Consider the following 21168-nt stretch of genomic DNA (forward strand, 5'->3'; position numbering starts at 1 on the left):
CAACATTAATATACAAGAAGAAATACAATCCTTCCTTTCTTGATAGCCACATAATCCTTGCAGGATCACTGAGGAAAACATAATATAACCATCAAATGAATATGTCAGCTGTAATGGAATGTATGAGCAATTCTCCAAAATACACTTTACTGTCTGGACTTATGTATGTTATTTTCTTGTGGCTGACCACTGACAGAGTCACATAGTAGCTCAGACAGATGCTGCTGATAAAGAAAACACAATCAGCGTTCAACAAAGGAAGCGAGGAAAAAGCTATTAACACCTTTTTCCTGAATTCCTCAAACCCCTCAGTTCACTTCCACCCCACAGGCCTTTTGGCTCCTGACAGCGTGAATATGTTATTTTAGTTGACAGAGTTAAATAAAGGTTTAAAAAAGAAAACAGTTCTCCTTCTGTTTCAGGCTCTGAGGCTGTTTTGGCCCTTAACAGAGCCATGGATCAGAGGAGGCTTCCATTCGGCCCTAATTTTACATTTCAAAAATATAAAGCCTGCGCTGTGGTTTATGTGTAAGTACATGGTGAAGAACCAATTGGATTTTTTTTCGGGGAAATATGAACCATCAAGCGTGCCCAACACGCAGTTTATAATAATGTGGTAGAAAATGGGCAAAAAAGAGAGAAAGAACCTAAGCTAGAGGGCAAGAGTAAAAATATAGTGAAGGAAAAATATAAAATGTGATTAATTTATTATACTGTATTAAGATTAAAACCTGACCATTAAAGTTTTTGAAAAGAGAAACCAGAATTAGAGTCCAAAGACTATCAGGGGCCTCAAATAAATACTTTTTACAACAGACTATGGGTTTAATATGTTTTAAATGTATTCAGTAAGAATGGGAATGCTCTTAAATTTAATTTGGTACGGTTAGATTAAAAAAAATAAAATTTTAATGTAATATATAAAGGAATTAAGTTTACTCTTTAAAAGGGGAAAGACAAGAACAGACAACATTTAAGGAAGGCAGATGTGTGTGCTTCCTTTAGGATCTTTGGTATGTGTTCAATATGCATCAACAGGCATTAGTGGTATACATAGACCACCTTGGCTGTTTGGTTATTTTTTGTTGAATTTATAACAGTAGTCTATAGGGACTTAGAAGTAAACTATAAACTGTGATTTCATTAACAAGTTGAAACACTAGTGCTATAGAGAATACATATGGAGATCTATGATTACCGTTATTAAAGCTAAGCACTAATTCCTAACTTAAGATGCAAAGAATGTCAATTTTAATAATTTATTTTTTGTTTTAATCTAGTAAAACAAAAACTAAGGTAATATGTTGCTCTTTTAAGGCGGCTACTCCCTCATATATACCTCTGGTCTTTTGCTTTTGATGCAAATTAACCATTCCTTTAGTTTATTTAATTTTATTTCTTTCCTTTGGTTTTATTTATCATAGCAGTTAAATTTCAGTAGGAATGTGTGCTTAGTTCATTGCTGTTTTTTCAAGTTGCGCTACTGGGGATTTGTCTATATTCTTTATTGTTAAAGGCTAAACAGGTAGTAAAAATCTATTTAAATAAGCTCTAATGACACAAGGGGGTTTTTCTTACCTGCATTGACTTTACTAAACAGACACACACACCCAAACCGTTTCAGTGTGGGCGTGTTTGGTAAATATGCCATTTCTACCTTCCTTAAGCCGGGGGAAAATGTGGTGTTGTATTGTTTGTATGAATAAAGAGCAAAAACAAATTTGCCCCCCCTAAAGAAGAGGCCCAACTGTACCCCCCACCCACATACAGACACACACGCACACACACCCATACATAGACATAATCATAACACAGTGTGGCCTCAGCACAGGTGCGATCCCACATGGCTCTTTCCAAAACAAAAATTCCCTGAGGGTCTGGTGGAACAACACCTGAATCCCTCATATAGAAGTTAATGAGCAGTTTTAAACAGAAAGTATGCTCTTCCAGCATTTTTATAAATGAAAAACAACTTCAATAATAATTATTATTCAATTATTGTTTTGTGCTTTACATACTAATTTTTATTTGGTAATATGAGTTGAATCATACTCCAATCTGGTCAGAGGTGTCAGTTGTATAACTCAGAACTATACAACACTGCTGGTTTACAGCAAACTTCAGCTCCTAACCAGCTGGAACGATTCCTAGAAATAGATAAATTAAAGTTTGGGATACTTGATTTTGCCTGGTGTGACCCCTAGACAAAGATGGTTTATTTATGTAGCATCATAAACCCATCGTATAAGAAGTAAGAAACAGTAATCTGTAGATTTGAAAGAGCTTACATAAACATTAAATAAAATATTGTTGTGAGAAAGCTGTAGTAAATTATTATATTTCTGTTTTGGTTTAAAAGATCCAAACGTTTTAGCACATCTCAGGTTTTCAGGGAGTTTGTTCCAACGTTGCTACTTCCTTCTTTTTTCCATAGATATTATTGACATACGGACTGTTGCTAACTTATTTGTACGTATTGGAAAGCTTATGCTAAGAGATTTTGTAATAAGGCCTAATATGTGGTAGGGGGAACGCATAAGCCTCTTTCACACAACATTTCAATCTAAAAACCTGCAAATTTGACCTCTGACCTCCCGTTGGCCATTCGTAAATCACAAGTGGATATGGTGTTACCCCACAAAGGTATTAAAACACAAGCAAGAGTCAGGTGACTTTACGCATAAATCCTGTCAGTTTCATTAGTTTTAATGACTCTTTTGTACTTTTTATATAATATGATGTGTTGTATGATGTATTTTTCTTTGTTTTGTACTGTTTGTACTGATATATTTATTGAATTTATTGACAAAATTTGAGTAGTTTTAACCATGTTTTGCGTGAAATCAGTTCCTCTACAATTTATCATTTTTTAAAAGTTGAAAAACTAAGTTCTAACTGTATCCTCAGGATAATAGATACAATGTTGTCCTTATTTTTAATTGAGGATGAAAGATCAAAACATTGCAATACAAAATAAAACAGCTGTCTAGGAGCCAAAACAACTTGAGTTTTTGCTGCTTCTGTTTTCATAAGCAGCCATGTTTCAGCAAAGATGTTCAGTGACTGTAGCAGACAGCCTTCATCAACAGTTTCTCCTGATGCTTCTAGTTTTCTAGAAACTATACTAGTAACTATGGAGATGAGAAACAAACTTCTATATTTTTTTATGTGAGGGAAATTTCACTTTCATGCCAAATATTCCAGTCCAGAAATCATTAAGCTGGACTGTATATTATATATATTTTAACTGTTATATTTCCAAAGTAAAACCTTATATAACATGAAGTGACTTTTAGGAATTAATTTCACCCAGGATCAAAATGATACATTGAGGCTGAAACGCACACATGCATCCCTCCTAATGTTTGGATACTGTATGTGTCTTCAGGTTTGGTGTGTTTCAATTTTTGCTTACTTCATATTGTCAAACAGGTTCTACTGAAGTGATATATTAATTATCCAGAAATTTAGACTCCCACATGTTTTTGTGTCAGGCATTTGATGTTTTACACTACGGTTTAGCCTTATTTAAACAGAAAAACATCCATCTAGGGATAATTTATTGTTGTAATATCAGATATTTTCCCTCTGCTCATTTTGTCTGGGCTTTAATACGGTGACGAAAGCTCACACGGTCTCTATTTCATCATCACACTTCTTTGCAGAGCCTAAATTCCTCTGCTGGGAGCACAAGCATGCTCACGTTCATCCACGGCACAGGCACTCGACTCTGCTATTTATGATCATGTGCCATGTTTCCGTTCTCTCCCGCCCGCATGACGCTCCTCCCTCCGTGCTTAACCTCACCTCCTCTCTTTAACCTCCCCTCTCACTCGCCTTGTAATCTTAAATAGGTTTCACATGGAGTTGTGGTCAGGCCTTGTTTCTCTTGGCCAAGGCATGTCACTGCAGACACTTCCTCTCAGCCTTTTTGAAGAATGAAATGTTTTATTTCTGGTCGAGGCTTCAGGCTCTGCGCTCCACCACCCCCAACATTGTTTGATTTACGTATTATTTAATTTCCTCTCTGAAAACTGAATGCAACACATCCCTGAATTTTTTAATTTTACTTAAATGCTGGATGGCGGTAATATGTTGCTGTTTGGGCATATTTTAGGAGAGTGATTCATGTAAAGCATAAAGTTCCCCACTAAAGCCAAAATAATCCATTTCTGTTTTTCTTTCACGTCTTCCTGTATCAATATAATTTTGGAAAGTGTTGTTTCAGGGCGATGCCTTGAACATTCACTTGATTAAAGAAATTATATCCATAATTTCCGGTACTGCAAACTCCACAAACTGAGATTATACCAAAAGATCTGATTATGGGATGTTTCTTCTTCTGTGGTTTTATAGTTTCTAATCTTAAAACTGTGTTTTAGCTGCAACTACTGAGGGTTGAATGACTGATTTTTTTGCTAAGAACACATGTAGGTGTTTACTCAACACTTCCCAAGAACGCAAGTCTTTGCAAGCAGGCTGACATGTGCATGTAGCGTGTGCATGCAGAGTCCGCTGTAGGGGGAGTATGTGTTTGTGTTTGTGCATGCATGCATGGTTGCGTAAAGATTTCCTTCAAAACTTGGATTAATAAACCAAATGGAAATGATTGCATGAGTGTTTGCACACATGCAGTTCTTTATGTGTCAGCCAGGGCGTGTGCACTGTAGGTTATGTGTAAAGGACTTGTAGAGTGATGGAGGAGAGGTTTTTGGTGGGAGGCAGAGCAGAGGGGGAGTTGTCGGAGCTCGCTCCTGTAAATGTAACCGTTTGTGTGCGCAAGAAAGGGGCTGCGGGAGGAGTGGATGTGGCCCACCGTAGACACAAGGGCGGATTGATAGTAAACACACACTCCAAGTCTAGTGGATCTGCAGCCAGCAGCCTGGCTAACAAGCCCTTCATTAAGGCCGTCTGATACACTCACTGAGCACCTTTGTTGAAGTAGGAAGCAAAAAGTACGCCAGACAGATTTGACCTGAGAACGTTGGTATGTGCTGCCAGCAGTCACAAGCTTTTCCCCCTCTCATTCCACCTTGAGAAGGATTTATTTTTGTCATGCTGAACAGGTTGTCCTCTAACTGGTGCAGCTTCTTACCTCCTCCGGGTAAAATATTGCAGGCAAAAATACATATTTGCAGTCTTCTTGCAAATAATTCTAGGGTTTTACCTAGCAGAATGCAGTAAAAATTATTCAATCTTAGAAATACTGAAACACTATGCACACCTTTGCTTCTTCATAAGTATTTAGTAGGGAAGGAAGAATCCAGGTGCTTCTGATCAAATGCATTTGGCTTATGAATGTGAAGAGCTGTAAAAAAGCAGGAGTTTCGCTGCTCCATAGTTGCATCCTTCCACAGAGAGAAAAGCTTTTGATAAATGTTGACAAATTTAAGATAGCTGCCAAACTTTCCATCTGATTCACCTTAAAGCTTCAAAACGATTCTGGAACAGTAAACTTGGCTCTAAATCATGCATTTATCTGTTAAGCACGGTAGGGAAGGAGTTCACTGCAAAAACACAAAATCTTACCAAGTATTTTTGGTCTAGTTTTTGAGTGCTGAGTCAAGACTAACATACAAGTAACATTTTAAGTAACATTTCTATATCTTGCTGAAATGATTTCAGCAAGATATTAGAAGCTTGTTTCAGGTGAAGAGTTTCTCAATATTTATTTTAAAATGTATTACTGTAGTTCCACTGGGACATTATTTCACTTATATTAAGATATTTTGCCCTTTTCATAAGTGAAATAATCTCCTAGTGGAACAAGCATTGTTTCATCAACATAAAATAGTCATTGACCTAAAATAAGCTCCTATATCTTGCTGAAAAGTTACTTGTTTGTTAATTTTACCTTATTTCAAGTACACTTAGATGTTTGATTTGTTGTGTTGTGTGTGATGAGTTGAACTTGTTATGCAACCACAGCTTCCAAAACAACCAGAACTCTTGTTCTTATTACTTGTTGAGAAATAGAAGAATCAAAGGGTTTCAGTGGTCCAGTCAAAGCCCAATCCTCAACCTGATTGAAATGCTGTGGTAGATTCTCAACCTGCATAGAGACAAATTTCTTCAAACTTTATAACCTCGTTTGAGATTGAGTCAATCATACAGTTGAATCATAGAGTGTACGTAGTTACTTAAACCCAGCTTTTCTGTTTTATTATTGTTTAATAAATAATGTGGAATCTTCTGTGTGCTTGAAGATATATTTTGGTGTTTTTAGAACCTGGTATTAGAGGATAGAAGAGCGTTTGTACAGTATTTTCATTCAAACTCTTCCTTATTTCCTGCTGAATGTTTTGCTACTATTTTCTCTTGTTTTATACATTCTGGTTGAGAGTTGTCTTATCTTGCAACAACAGGACGTCACACGCAGACCTCAACATGCTGCCATGTATCACTTTGTGTGTCCAGTGTCTTCTTTTCAGCTCAGTATTGCTGTGTGTAGTGAAGCAGCATGATGTAGGGTATAGCTGTGACTGTAGTCCAGTGACCAGCAGAGCATAAAGGCTGCTGTTGTATTCAGGGTTCTGGGTTGTGGCTCCCTATTGGCTGGAGCAGCAACAGCCTGCGGCACTGAGTGAAAATCAGCCCAGTTTCATTTCATAACCCCATTAAAATGACTTCAATGTCCAAACTCCAACATTCAAGCCAAAGTACAAGATATAAATTAGATGATAATATAGAAACGTTTCCAAAAACCATGCTAAGCACATTTGTCATTAGTTAAACTTGAACTAAGCAGCTATTGGGCCTAAATATCTGGTCAACTCTTTTACATTTGTGGTGCAAGAAAAGTAACATCTGATCTTCAGTTATATAGACCTAAATGAATATAAACTTTCATTAAATATTATAAATATTATTAAATTAGCCAGATTTGCATTATTTAAAGAATTCCCACTGGGAAGTAGGGAGCAGTCTTTGCAAAACCAAATCTTTTGTATTTAAATTTATCAGTTACTTTGCTGAACTTCCTGTGGTTTTGCTGTTTTCTACCCTATATGCGGAAGCTGATAATGAAGGAAACAACTTCCTGTTCTGCAGAAACATCTCCTTCTCTCCATCCATCCATCCATCCATCCATCCATCCATCCATCCATCCATCCATCCCCCCATCCATGTTTATTGTTTCCATCTTGAAATGTTGGAGGGATTTCAGACACTTTAAATAAATTCAAAATAAAAATTAAATATGAAAACTCAGAACTCTCTAAATTTCTATCTGAGAAAGTTTGAAATTTTTACGATTGTGTAGAAATTCTGTAAATACTTAGATTCACGTCAGACATGAGAAAATAGACTGACAAAGACTTTTGTTATAATCTGTTATAAATATATATATATATATATTATTGAAAATGTTGAAGATACTTCTGTTTACAGTAAATTGGTAGGATGATGGCAGCATTAGGGTACAAGGTGTTACTTTGGTTTTTGCTGTCTCATCAAAATTTTCTCTTGGCCTTTAACTTCTATCCTCATCATGACTCAGCAGGTTTTACCTTCAAACTGAGAGGCTCTTGATTACTTTTTTGGGATTTGCTTTGCTTTATGACTGGCTGCGTGCCACCAGCAGGAGCTTGGTGTTCGCCCACCGGAGAGCTGCCAGCGCAGTGCATCGCTTCAGCCCGCCCCATATATTTAAGTGATTGCTGACAGAATTTATGACAGGACTGAAAAATGAAGTCTGCATTGCAATAACATTAAAATAGAGAGTTCTGCAATTTATTTGGCCTGCCACAAGTCAGCAATCTTTGCCACTGACGACACACACATACACACACCCCCACACACGCCTACCATTTCTGTGCATTTGCAGTTTTCTCCCTTCCTCCAGTTTTCCATCACAGGAGCATGGGGGGCCCATCTTTAGGGGTATCAAGGTAATGCTGGGCTTTTGGCTGAGTTCAGGAATGCCTTCACATCTACAAACAGCCCGGCTCTTTGCTCGTCCTGTTTGCCTTTGTGGCTTGGTGTTTTTTAAGGTCCGTACGAGCAAACACTCAGCAGGAAACACTGAGTTGTTGATCGGCCTCGCAGAACAGGATGAATGTGAGGGCTTGTGTGTGTTTTTCACACACCGTTTGTGTATTTCAGATAACTTTTTATTAAACCTGATGGGCGTGGTACAAAACAGTCAAATGCGCTCCAATGCCGCTTGCAGAAGCTTCTGCATAAATAAGAAATTGCAGTTTGATTGTGCGGCAGTGTTTGTCTGTTCCTGTTTGTGGATGTTGCCTGGAAACTTTATGAACTCTCATTGTTCAACATGTGGCATCTCTCTCAGTCGCCACTCTGCATTTGTAAACAGGCGGCGGGGATGCATAGCCTCATTGTTTTGCATCATTATTACTGACAGGCCTAAATGACTTGAATGATGGGAAGCTCTTATACAAAATTAACCCGGCCCTGCGTGTTTACCCTGCCTGAATCGTGCAGCTCATTGGCTTGAAACAGAAGAAAGGGGGAAACAGGCCTCTCACATCCTGACATCTGCAAAGCACCTGTCCCGAGACGTGCATGCTGCGAGCATTCTTGAGCGCGTTCAGACCTCCATCTCTTTCTGCTTTACTCTCCAGCTTTGGAAAAACGCCTTGATCGTCATGTGCTTTAACAATTGACAGTGTTTTTTCCTGTCTCTTACATGTTCGTAGTCCGACTCTGGTAGGGATGGCTGAGTATGTCATTCGAGGATCATTTTAGGATACTTATAAAAGAATTTTGTTCATCAACAACCACTTTGGTGTATCTGCTTTACATTTAAGACAAAAAGCTGTAAAACCAAAGGCTGTCACAACATTGCCTCTTTCTGCATAAGAAACAGATACATTCATAGTCATACTGAACTACATTTTTAACATTTTGCCTCAGTATTGCCAAAAACTTTATTGCATTTTATTGGAATTTTTTGGGATTGACCAGCCTAAAAGTGGTGCATAATTGTGAAGTTAAACAAAAACGATTTTCAATCAGTTGATACTTAATAGAAACACCTTTTGCTGCATGTTTTGCTGTGAGTCTTGGGATTTTTGTCTGTACTACCTTCACACATCTAGAGACTTTTTGCTGAGAATAGCCTAATAATTAGTCCTAAAATTAAGTACCTCTTCTTTAATTTTAGCTAAATTTAAAGACTCATTTTACACTTCAAATCTGGTATGATTTACAGATCTGTTTTCTAAAGACACAAGACTATTTTTGGGCATGCAAAAGTAAATTCATATTCATGAAAATGAAATAGGAATTTTTATTCTTCTTTTTATTTAAATAACCAATTTAACTTAAGGATTTTGCCAGCAAGGTACTTAACATCAACTCTGCATATGGCTGTGTAAATCTGTGCACAATAGTGAGTGCAGTTTGGTGAATGTGTCAGTAATGTAAAGCACTTTGAGTTGTCTAGTCTATTAGTCTATTTTCTAATTAGGGCCGCTTCTGAAGGCAATTGTAATTTTTTCAAATCCAGGTATGTATGAAGATGACAAAGATGTGTTTCTTTCTTTAATTCCATCTTTACATCTGATAATCAAAGCGATCTGAGCTTAGAGAATCAATCTAATGAATATTGTTTATGTAGATCTGAATTAATAAATATAAAATTTTATTATTGTATTAGATTTTAATATGAGCAAATTTAACTGGATGTTTTTGTTTCTCAGCCTTTTATAGCTCCATGCCTGGTGTAAACCGCAGCTCTGTGTTGTGAAGTCGCTCACATGACGCGGTGAAGTTGACCGCTCAGCCTGACAGATGAATGTCTGTGTCTGTTTCCTGTCCCAGATAACAGCAGTATGCAGAGAGGCCGCCCTCCTGGCCCTGCAGGAGGACATCAAAGCTGCACACATCGAGGCCAGACACTTTGAAAGTGCCCTGAACACAGTGAAGCCTCGAATCCCCGACTCGCTCGTCCAGTCGTACGTCAGCTATCAGCAGCAGCACAGCGGCTTCTGTTTCTTCTGACAACGCCACTTTGGACTCTTTGACACTGCAGTAGCACACATGTTCACTTGCATACTATGTATTGAATTTTGATCCAAATGTAAACAAATGTACACAAAATAAAACTGGATATTTTGTGACTGTCATGAACGCTGAAATCCTGTTTTTGTGACAATATTTTTGTGTAATTGTGTTTCATGTTTGATAAGAAAAATATTTCCAAAATTCCATGCTGTATAGTACTTTACAGTAACTTGCAAAAGTACTTCAGGGCTTTTTATTGTGATTTTATCTTATAGACAAGGTAGTACATAGCAGTGCAGTTAGAGGAAAAAAAGCATAGTTTTCACAATTTTTCATTTAATCTGAAAAGTGTCTCTTGGAATAGCATTTGTGTCACTTACATTTGATCAAAGCATATACAAGCGTTAGAATGGCCTAGTGAAAATCCAGACTGAGATGCAATTGAGAATCTGTGGTGAGGCTTAAAAATTTGTTATTGAATTGTTAATAAACAATGGACAAACTTTTAGCCTCTAGATGTACAAAAGCTGCTACCATAAGTAAATAAAGTTTATTTATATCAGAGTGTTCACAGACTAAAATCACAAAGTACTTTACAAAGAAGTACTGCACTGTAAGTGAAACATAATGCAGTTCTCTAAAGTTTTGACATGGGGGTCTGAACACAAAGGCATGTAACTCCTACTACTAAAATACGTCCTTTCTTTTCACCACTTTATGTTGGTCTGTTACATGAAATCCACATAAAGTATATTCTTTAAAGTAGGCAAAGTTTGTTCCCTATACATTCCCAATAAATGGAATAGAATATAAAATATCCTGTATTGTACAATATCATATATATATATATATATATATATATACAGAATTTTTTTAGATTTAAGTGTTCATACGCAGTTATTTAATGCATTTAATTAAAAAATAACTTGCTTCTGCTTCCTAAACTTTGCTTCGTGAAGCTTCAGATCAGAATCCACGGGGGAGAAAAACGGTCACGGCTGGTATATTCATCTCATCCATACATGGAAAATAGGCTAATTGCTGTAATCGTGAGATTTCCGTCCGCACTTCCGACCACTAAGAGTGGGGATCCAGGCGGCCATCTGTCGCGGGATTTGCAGTATCACCAAGAGGTTGGACTTTTACATCCACTCATTACTGCGCCACAAACTCGCTTCAACTCTCAGCTTAAAGCCTATAGATATTTTTATGTTTTTTCTTTTGTTTTTTTGTTTTTTTTCCCCCCCAAGCATTTGCTGACCCGAATTGGCGCCTGGGGTCATCCATCTATTGATTTTTCCATTTGAATGGGATAAATTGACTTTGTATTGAACTTCCTTTTCTCATGGATCCGGATGTAGCGCATCCGCGACACCAATCAAAGCAGACAGTCAGGAACAGAGGAGCGAGGGGAGGGGGCTGGTGGCAGCAGAGAGGCGCAGAGGGGGGCAGAGTCTTTCCCCCTGGCTGCAGGGCTGCCTTTTTTTTTTCTTAAGGTGGTCTCAGACTAACCCTATTTCCGCCTCATGCAAGAAAAAATAAATCAACACATTAACGGAACTTCAGCATGATGCATAAAACTCGCCGCCACGCATTTCATTTCCTCTGATGCCATGCATGAATACGCAATGGGAACATAGGGAGTTCAGAAGACATCCTGTTGATGTGTTCCTCCATAAATCTGTTGGGAAAGTCACGCAAATGAAGTCGGAGCTGTTTAAAGAGAACAGTGACAGTGAAAACTACGACTGGGAGATTGAATGTGGATTTTCAAAGTGAGACCTGACGAAATGCAAAGTTTTTCTTTTTTTTTTTTTTTTTAAATAGTCCAAAAAAGAAAATGCAGATTGCAGCTTTTGTATATTTGGGTTGATGACATCACAAGAGGCAGTGAGCTCAAGCTGACCCTCTTTCTTAGCCATAATTGTTATGTTTCTAAGAGATGGAGTATCCCAGTCACAGACGAAGAAGAGTAGACATAGCATTGTGCTTTCTTTCAAACATACATGAGTGTGTCCGCCATATTGTGAGAGGCTAATTTGACTTGGGAACATGTAGAGGTCTGCCAGGAAGCAAGGTTTTCTGAATAAAAGAATCACTACAAAGTTTTGTTAAGCTACCCAAATGGGTGTTCATTTTGGTTCTAGTAATGGTATCTATTAAGATAAAAAAAAAAAAAAAACAATATGCAAATCAAGACAGCACAGGGCAACCAGTATAAATCTCACTGACCTTAAAATGGACATAAACTTACTCAATTAATCTCTAAAAATACACCAAATGATTTCCTTTGTAATCACAATATGCTTCAGCTACTCTGTTGGAAAATATTTTATAGTAAAAATTTTATATATCCCATGGAGAATTCCATCAACGGCAAATTTTCAGCCCATTTTCCACGTAAATGGATCTTATATGTAAATATTGACAGATACTACTGTAGCTATTGTATCAGGAATTACAGCTAATCTTAATTATAATTTCAAACATCAAAAATAACATTTGTTCAATTTTAAAATCCATTTAAATGCAAATGTTTATTCATACCATAGCATTATGATGAACATAAGTCAAAAAAAGAAGGAAAAATATATTTTGAACCAATATGTTTTCACAGTAGTTACATTACCAAAAACCCCTTTTTAAATACCTTACACTTTTTTCCTTCCACACAATTTTCTATTAACGTGCCTTGAATTAGCAGCATCTGTGAGTGGAATACTTCTTAACCTGAAAAATTGTTTCTGTAATCATTTTTGTAATATTTTCACTTTTACATCTTGGTATTTCATTAGTTTGTACGTAATTAACGTAAAAATGAACAGAAATGAAAGTTTAATATCACTCTGTATGTAATAGAACTACAAATTTTAAAAAATGCCAGAGCTGGTACAAAAGTTCTAAAAAAAATTTCAATTATGCAGCAAATATTAGCAGAAAGATGATATAAATAAACCACCCGGGGCGCTCATTACATAACTATTAGTCATATTAACCTCATTCATGTCATTAATCATAACAATCGGAAAGTAGTTGTTTCTGCCGCTGCCTGGTCCTCCTCCTCCTCCTCCTCCTCCTCTTCCTCCTCAGCTCAGAATGGAAAACCCGTTCCACCTTAACTCAGCGCGCCCTCTCTCTCCATCGGCCGGCCTTCCACATCTGCCCAATGAATCAGGAGCGGATGCGGTGTATCCTTTTTCAGAGCCGTGAATGGCCAATGGGAGTTGGCTTGTGGAGCAAACACAGAGCGCTTCGTTCCCATTCATTCAGTGCAGAACAGGCCCACAGAGCTGGAGGGAGCGCACGGCGGACGCAGCGTTTTGTTTTTCCTGCTCCTTCCTCCGCACCGCCGCGCAGATTGAACTAGAACTAAAGGACAGAACGCAATCGGTGCTCCCAGCAGGGTTGGATATAAGCTCTCATTCCTCCTGGACGTGTTTTTTTTTTTCTCTCCGTCTCTGCAACTCTGCCAACTGGACTCCTTTAACTCGCATTTACAGATCGGCCTCCACAAGTGCGTAGCAGCTCCCTACGGGTGACTTGTGTCTTTTCTTCATCAGAGCTCCGCCGTGGATTTATGCATGCGCACCCAGCGCTGAACTTTTTCTCCACGCAGACACCGAAAACAAAAGGAATAACGCAGTTAAAGGGATACTTTCGAGCTTGGATTATCAAACTCAATGTTATGCGTTAGACCTCGCAGTCCGCGCTTGGACATTGACCTTTTCCTGTTGAATGGAGTTTTGCTAAATTGTTTGGTTGATGGATTCCACGTTATGGATGCTTGCTTATAGGTAAGCGCTCTCCTGTCGGGTTTTTTTTTGTGTCATTTGTGTTGCGTTTTCGGTTATTTGTTTGTCGATTAAAGCCCAGGAAGCACTCTGGGCTCCGATTTGAACGTCCAGGCACAGTTGCGCACGAATGCTCGGACTTTCCGTAACATTTTCACGGTGTTTTTGGTTGATGGATCTCCATGCCCGTGTCGCTCCGTGACTGCACTGTAATAAACACCCCTCCCCCACCCACGGCGGTTGTTTTCATTCATAAGTTCCTCCGTGTCTCTGGAAGCGTCCCGATCTCTTGACTCCCGAGTGTTTTCCACGGGATCCCGTTTTTATCTCTCCTTCCTGCTCAGATAAACGCGCTTTGCGTTGATCATCCAAACGAGGTGCGCGAATTCACGCAGGAGAACAGACCATGAAAGAGTCTGTTTATTTGCCAAACAGCCAAAAATCGATCTTTTTAGTGTGTTGAGTTAAGCAGACAGAAAGGCTTTATGTGTTTTTGTGTCAGTCCTGCTGCCTTTCGGCCTCCTGCAGGTTGACGTTTGCTTCAGAACACCCTGAAGGCTAAAACTCAAATTCCTGCCCGTATTTATGGTGTAAACATGCACATCAGGGGAAATATTTGCACTATAATAACTCCCAAAATCTACTTTGCCAGAACACATTTTAACCCTTCATCCCTCCCAAACAGAGTGAATTTGCCCTGACCTTATTTATTCCCAATGCTGTAGTTTTGCCCCCCATGTCTCTGAGCTTCTCCTCGGTGTTGTAATAGAATACTAAGTGAGGCAGCTCATTTAGTTCCCTTGGATCGTGTCCTCATTTCGTCGCTGCGCTGCATTTAAATGTTAACTAGTCATAGAAATGTAAATGAGGAGGGGAAGTGTTTGTAGGGCCTGTTGAAGTTTGGATCTGTGTGTGTTGGGAAGAAAAGTCTCAAAAAGTCTCGTTAATACTCAACTTTTCCTCCTCACTTCACCGGATCAGAAGTTAAGGACTGTGTAAAGGAGAAATATGAACTTGACATAATTTAATCCTGTTTTTATGATGCAATTTGGTAATAATGATAATAAGATGACAGCACTGTGTTTCGGTAACCAGAAAACTCCTTAGAAATGTGTTTTGCCCTTCTTCCATAAGGGCACTGTGTGTTTTCTAGTGTGAGCTCAATCTGATCGCATCTCCTCTGTCCTTTGTCTCTCCCTGGTCCCTTTTCCGGACAGGTTTTCCAATGCATGTCCACGGTGAATGTCGGAAGTGGTGATCCCCCCAGATGGAGCTCCAAAGTCAACATGGCCCCGCCGGATCATTAGTGGTGATCCAGCAGCCTTCCCTCGACACCCGGCAGAGGTCGGATTACGAGCGGGAGCTCCAGCATGCCGCCATTCTCTCCCTGGAACAAATCAAGGCCATCCGCTCCAGCAATGAGTACACAGAGGGGCCCTCGGTGGCTCGGAGGCCCCCAGCACCCCGTGTGGCCCCCAGGCCCCAGGATAAGCAAGAAAGGACCCATGAGGTCATCCTCGTCAATGTGAACAACAACTATGAGCGCCAGCCGTCGGGTCACCACCATCACGGTGGGGGTGGCGTGGTGGTGGTGGCCTCGGGGCCACAGTATGGAGGCCCCCGGGCCCCGGGACTCAGTCGCTCCACCAGCACAGGAAGTGCTGCCAGCTCGGGGAGCAACAGCAGCGCCTCCTCTGAGCAGGGACTCCTCACACGCTCCCCCCCAATGAGACCCGGTGTGGGCTTGCAGCACCACCACCGGGCAGAGCGGCCCATTCGGACTCAGCCCAAACCCAAACCTCTGCTACAGCCGCAGCAAGGACCTCACCTCCACCAGCCGCCCCCGGAGGCTCCGCTCAAGCCCCCGACCAAAGGGAAATCGGACTTTGGGGTCGCGGCCGCCGCTGCCGGCCACCAGTTTATCTGCGAGCGCTGTGGGAAGTGCAAGTGCAGCGACTGCACGGCCCCCAGGAGCCTGCCCTCGTGTCTGGCCTGCAACGGCCAGTGCCTGTGCTCGGCGGAGAGTGCGCTGGAGCACGGCACGTGCATGTGCCTGGTCAAAGGCATCTTCTACCACTGCTCCAATGATGACGAGGGGGACTCATGCGCTGACCACCCCTGCTCGCTGTCGCGCTCCCACTGCTGCTCCCGCTTCCTGTGCATGGGATTAATGTCGGTACTCTTCCCCTGTCTGCTATGCTACCCACCTGTCAAGGGCTGTCTGAAGGCGTGCCAGGGTTGCTATGACCAGGTCAACAGGCCCGGCTGTCGCTGCAAGAACTCCAACACTGTGTATTGTAAACTGGAGAGCTGGGCCCCACAGAGCCAGGAGAAACCTTCCTGATCGCTTCCTGTGAGTGCGCGCAGGACGCTCCCGATGTGGATCATATGATGACAGTAAAAACAATGACAGTCACAGATTAATGTTTATCAAGCACCTCCCACATGACTCCTCTTCTGGCTGCAGAACACGAAGGAGCTACAAAGGAGTAACGAAAACCACTCAATTATTTTTCATTTTTTTGCTTTTCTCTGGATCAGGACCATGTTTTTACAGACCAGTGTTTGCCTTAATTCTTTCTCTGTCTGTCCCCCAGCTCCCTGAATAACACTATTTTTTTATTCTAATTAAAAATGAAAAAAGTGCTTCTTCCGTTTGAGGCTGGCAGTTTCTTCTGGCCTGTGCCTGTTGGGGGCTGCCTCCCACCAAATCTGTGAAGGACGATCTGTTTTAGGGCGATTATGTAGCTGTTACCTGGTGTTCGTAGCAGACAGGTTTGTTGCTGCCACAGTAAAGCCGTGGCTCCTCTGCTTGTGTTGCATTAACAAAAGCACATCCATCTCATAGTATTCTCCACTTGGATATGTTTCTCCTTCCACCCATCTGGACTGTTCACACTCATTCTGTGGCATTTTCCCATGTTTCTTTTTTATTTGTGTAAATTGTATGCTCCGTAAGAGGAATTTTGGCTATTTTAAAAAAAAAGAAAGAAAAAAAATGTCTGTCAAACATTTTTTTTTTGTTGTAAAAAAATATTTATTATGTGAAGCTCTATTATTTTATGATATTTATTGCAAGAGACAGTCTTAAATTTACTCATGTCTGAATATAACAAAATATCAAAAATACTTACTGAAAATTAAAGGGTGGCACAAAAGAAAACTATGTTAACTTTAATGCAGAAAATATATTAATTAATGAAAAATATGGTGCTGTGTGGTGTCTTGATTGAGAAGATGGGACTTGTAACTGATTTTGAAGAAGTTTTCTGCATTTGTGTGCGTGTGTGTGCATGCGGGTGTGTGCGTGCGCGTGTGTGTTTGTGAGGGGGATTTCTGGCAAAACAAGAGCAACATGCACAAACATCTTGCAACTTGAAAGCAACTGTTGACATTCTCAGAAAGGTTTTTTTGATGTGATTCTCCACAGCAGGCTTGAAATTTAAACAGCACAGGTCACTAAAATTATTAGCTTAGCATCTCTGCATTATTCTTTTACAAAAACTATGTGGATCGCTTACACCAGCCAAACGAGTCACCACGAAACTATGCTCTGTAGTTTATTCCCAAAACTTTAGTGCAGCTATATTAGGCTATTCCCAATTTCCCAAATGGTCTCCACGTTGCAGGAAGGCCTTGCAGGAATAAGAGCGACCATTACGAGTAGCTGGAGCCACCTGTTCAAAGATAATAAACCCAGGCTATCAATGCTTTGCTTTTATGGCACGGTTCCTGCACTAAAGGCAACGACAGGAGCCAGTCCAGCCACCACCCAGACCCAAGCACCCCCCTACTCCTGTTTTTTTTTTTTTTTTTTGTCAGTGAATTTATCACTTTGGAAGTCCGTTGACCCCTCCAGCCCCCACAGCTACTAACTGACACCTACACACTTCTGCACCTCCAGGCCCCTAGGGGATGAGATCATCACTTTGAGTGTTGGTTGGTCAGGAAGAAGCAACAGCAGTTTGGGAAGCGTACACTTCACCCTGGAAATTCCTCTGGGAACAGAACAGAAATGTCCCCCAGCTGGATTTGCGACATGGTGGCAATGTTGCCCTACATGAAACATGTCTGGGGATCTTTGGATTCAGCACTTTAGAAATAAATGGTTCTTCTTGAAACTAAAACCCAAGTAGACAGGAAGTGTCTTGTTTTGTTGCTCAGACTCAAATCCACCCTCCCCAAACGGGCCCTTCTCTCCTCAGTGTGCTTTTGGTGGAATGTACCTTTTGTTGCCTTGAATAGTTAAAGAGTGGATTAGCGATTTGTCAATTTCCTGCTACCTTTCAGTCTGGTAATTTGAGCCCCCCATTTGTTCCTGGCTTCTGGGTGATAGCAAACAATAGGAGGCCTCTTTTTTCTTTTTTTTTCTCTTTTTTTTTTCAGGTTTCACTGTAGTTCCTCTACGGATTTAGGGTTGGGGGTGTATGGAGGAGATCTAAACTGTACTCAGGAGTCAGTAGACAGGAAGGCAAGTCTTTACATAGCATTTTCCAACCTAAGTGAAAACAATACTTATTTTAAAATCTTTAATCAGGTCAGCTGTGAAGTCTAAGGAGTAAGAGTTTGCAACATCAGGGAAAATAAATACTAAACATTTTTCTCAGTAAATATGTTCCAAACTCACCACGTATGTTGGTAACAACCTATGTAATCCATACTTACTGAATATGAAAATAATTAAAACCATAAAGTAGGTTATGTGTAGTAAAATAGAATAAAAAGAAGAACTCTTGAACACTATAGAATAAACTATTATTTACTGACTAGTATGTAGAAAAAAAACCCAACCTGTATAAATTAACAGGGTTTTTAATCACCAAGATATCACACTAGATGATTTTCATAATAGGTTGTATTTATATAACCATTTGAACTGCTAATATGTGTGTTTCTAAGAGTATAAATGTTTGAAGAGAGCATTGTTAAATTCATAAGCTGGAATTGGGAAGAATATTTAACCACAATCTAGCGAGGATTCGGTGCTCCTTGCAAAATGAATAAGCAGGAGAGTTGCCTGGACTCAAGGAGCACTCATGGAGAGCTTTAGAAAGACCTAAAAACATAATTGCAACATGTCATATACTCACCTCAGTGAGTTTTGTGCACTTTCACTGCTCAAGACAACCACTGAAGAAAAAACATGTTCAAATTACTTAAGCTGCTGACTTAAACAATACAGCAATAGTGGGAGAACATAGTCTGGTCAGATGAGACCAAAATTGATTTGGATGTTCATCCTGGCACCACACATTACCCAAAAGTGTACTAATATTGGGAATATTATGGTGTGGGACAGTCTTTGAGCATATGGCTCAGGCATTATATAATTTAAGGAAGAACAAAGGAAACATTTAAAAACTTGTTAAGAAGCTGAAGTTGTTCAGTACTTATTGTCTCCACTGTATGTGAAAAACTGAAATGTGACTCAAACAGTGACATCGCCCCCCTTTTTCCTCCTTTTTGCACTTGTTTCAGAGTACATTTGGCAGCTCTACACGCCCACGTAATGCTGTCAGCTTTGGCTGGTCCATTACTGCAGCTTTAGGGTTTTTTTTAGGGGGGCTACCAAAGTACAAACATGCATGACTACCAAATGAGTCACGATGGAACCTCCAGTCCACACATCCTCACCGGGGCAGTCCTTTTCTTAGCCAGGGCATCTCTGCTGGCAAGGCAAGATATAAACAGTCATCGCCTTCCACAACATTCATCACCAAAAAGGCCTACTTCAGCTTTCCTCCCCACGCTCATCTGGTTTTCATTATTTCCCCTCACAGCGTATAAATAGAAATTTGTAATCATGATAAAAAAAACAAAACAAAAAAAATACAAGAAGGTGGAGGGGTTTTAACAGGAAAGGCTGCTTTTTTTTTTAGACCAAAGTTTATGAAAGTTATCTACTCAGATATCCTGCTCTATTGTGGGCGAGGAACACGTCGCATGAAGTTTGAGGAATGTTGGGTAAGGATTTTATTTCCGGTACAGGTCCTGATAAAAGTTCATCTACTTTCAAACATCAGAAATAAATGCTCTGCATGCCACCAGATGAAAGACCAAAATTATAAACATTACCAAAACTTATCTTCGCCTTATAGCTTCCATTTTAAGGATTTACATAAGATCAATGAGCCCCCACAAAACCTTTCAACGATGCCAAAAAATTCCCCAAAACTACAGAGAGTCAGTTCTATCAAATATTATTATCATAATAAAGAAGAAGAACATTTTTTATTCCCTAACAAGTCTACGCCTCTGTCAGTTTAAAAGGAATCTCATCATTTTCCTTTTTAGTCAGCTTGATTTTGACATCAGTGAAGAACTATTTTGATTTAAAGCAGACTTAAAATCTCTCCTGTGTTTGGTCTTGCTTCACTGTAAGACCTCCAGTAAGAAGTTTCTATAAATGGTTATTGCTAAATACATTTTCTACATTGATGCTTTCCTACATATCTGCAGAATCTGACTTAATCCTGGTGAACAGCAAGATTACACTACATCTTCATTAACAACCAGATAAATAATAGTTTATTGATACTTTACAAGGATTCATACATTCTAATACATGTTCTGTCACTCTTTCTCTTCACCACTTTGTATTTTTGGACATGTGGCAGTCTGCCATGGGGTGTGTCATACTAATGGTGTGCCATTTTAAGCCTGCCTTAACAACTGACAATTTAAAGTAATTTTTTTAAATTAAAATTTTAATTTTAGTCATATATAATTGTAGGAAAATATGGTTATGTGGCTTCAATAAATATTATTTACCAACCAGAGATCGTTCAGTTACTTGGGTGGGATGAGTGGTGACAATCTGTCATATTTCATGAGAGTCACATAGTGGTTGCAACCACAACTAGTGGAAATATATTGTAATATGCAATTGTCGGAAAGTAATAAGCAAAATATTCTACCAAGAGAAATAAATGATGCACAATGGTTCATCAGAGTAAACCGGTTTCCTCGCAGGTATGGAATAGGAGTATGAACTGTTGAGGAGGTGGTGACTCTGACCTAGGGCTTAAACTTTGAACTACTTGATTAGAAATAACTCTCAAAGCAAAATCTATGACACAGAGCTTTGTTTAGTTCATATAAGAAGTCAACTGTTTCCATGGAGAAATATGGTTATGGGTACGCAGTTGTTTAGATGTAATGAACGATGGGAGACTAATGCAAAAATAGAATTTTTTATGATATAAAACTAAAAACAAGTAGACAGATCTGTTTTTGATTCTCAAAAAAGCATTACTTGTAAATAAAAGTTTTATCATTATAACTGCAATAAATTCTTGTGCATGTCTAATGATTAAAAATTAGGAATTAATTAGGAAAAGTTTTATGAAAAGTTTCCATAAAAACCTTGCAGTGGAATGGTTCGAACTGTGAGTATATTTTTAGGTTC

General features: G+C 39.5%; 2 protein-coding genes across 2 annotated transcripts in view; both read left to right on the plus strand.

Annotated features, from left to right (window-relative positions):
• Positions 1 to 10173, plus strand: part of afg2a (AFG2 AAA ATPase homolog A) — a 112994-nt gene extending 102821 nt beyond the window's left edge. The window contains exon 16 of the mRNA XM_032555555.1: positions 9787 to 10173. Within this exon, the coding sequence (XP_032411446.1) occupies positions 9787 to 9966 (180 nt within the window). The 3' untranslated portion in view covers positions 9967 to 10173. The remainder of the gene's footprint in view (positions 1 to 9786) is intronic.
• Positions 10174 to 13090: 2917 nt separating this feature from the next.
• spry1 (sprouty homolog 1, antagonist of FGF signaling (Drosophila)) lies at positions 13091 to 16969 on the plus strand. Its single transcript, XM_032555155.1, has 2 exons — positions 13091 to 13763; positions 14978 to 16969. The coding sequence occupies exon 2, from the start codon at positions 15028 to 15030 to the stop codon at positions 16102 to 16104; it is 1077 nt and encodes a 358-aa protein (XP_032411046.1). The 5' UTR covers positions 13091 to 13763; positions 14978 to 15027; the 3' UTR covers positions 16105 to 16969.
• Positions 16970 to 21168: the final 4199 nt, after the last annotated feature.

The sequence above is a fragment of the Xiphophorus hellerii genome, chromosome 23 (assembly GCF_003331165.1).
Source record: "Xiphophorus hellerii strain 12219 chromosome 23, Xiphophorus_hellerii-4.1, whole genome shotgun sequence".
Classification (NCBI taxonomy): Eukaryota; Metazoa; Chordata; class Actinopteri; order Cyprinodontiformes; family Poeciliidae; genus Xiphophorus; species Xiphophorus hellerii.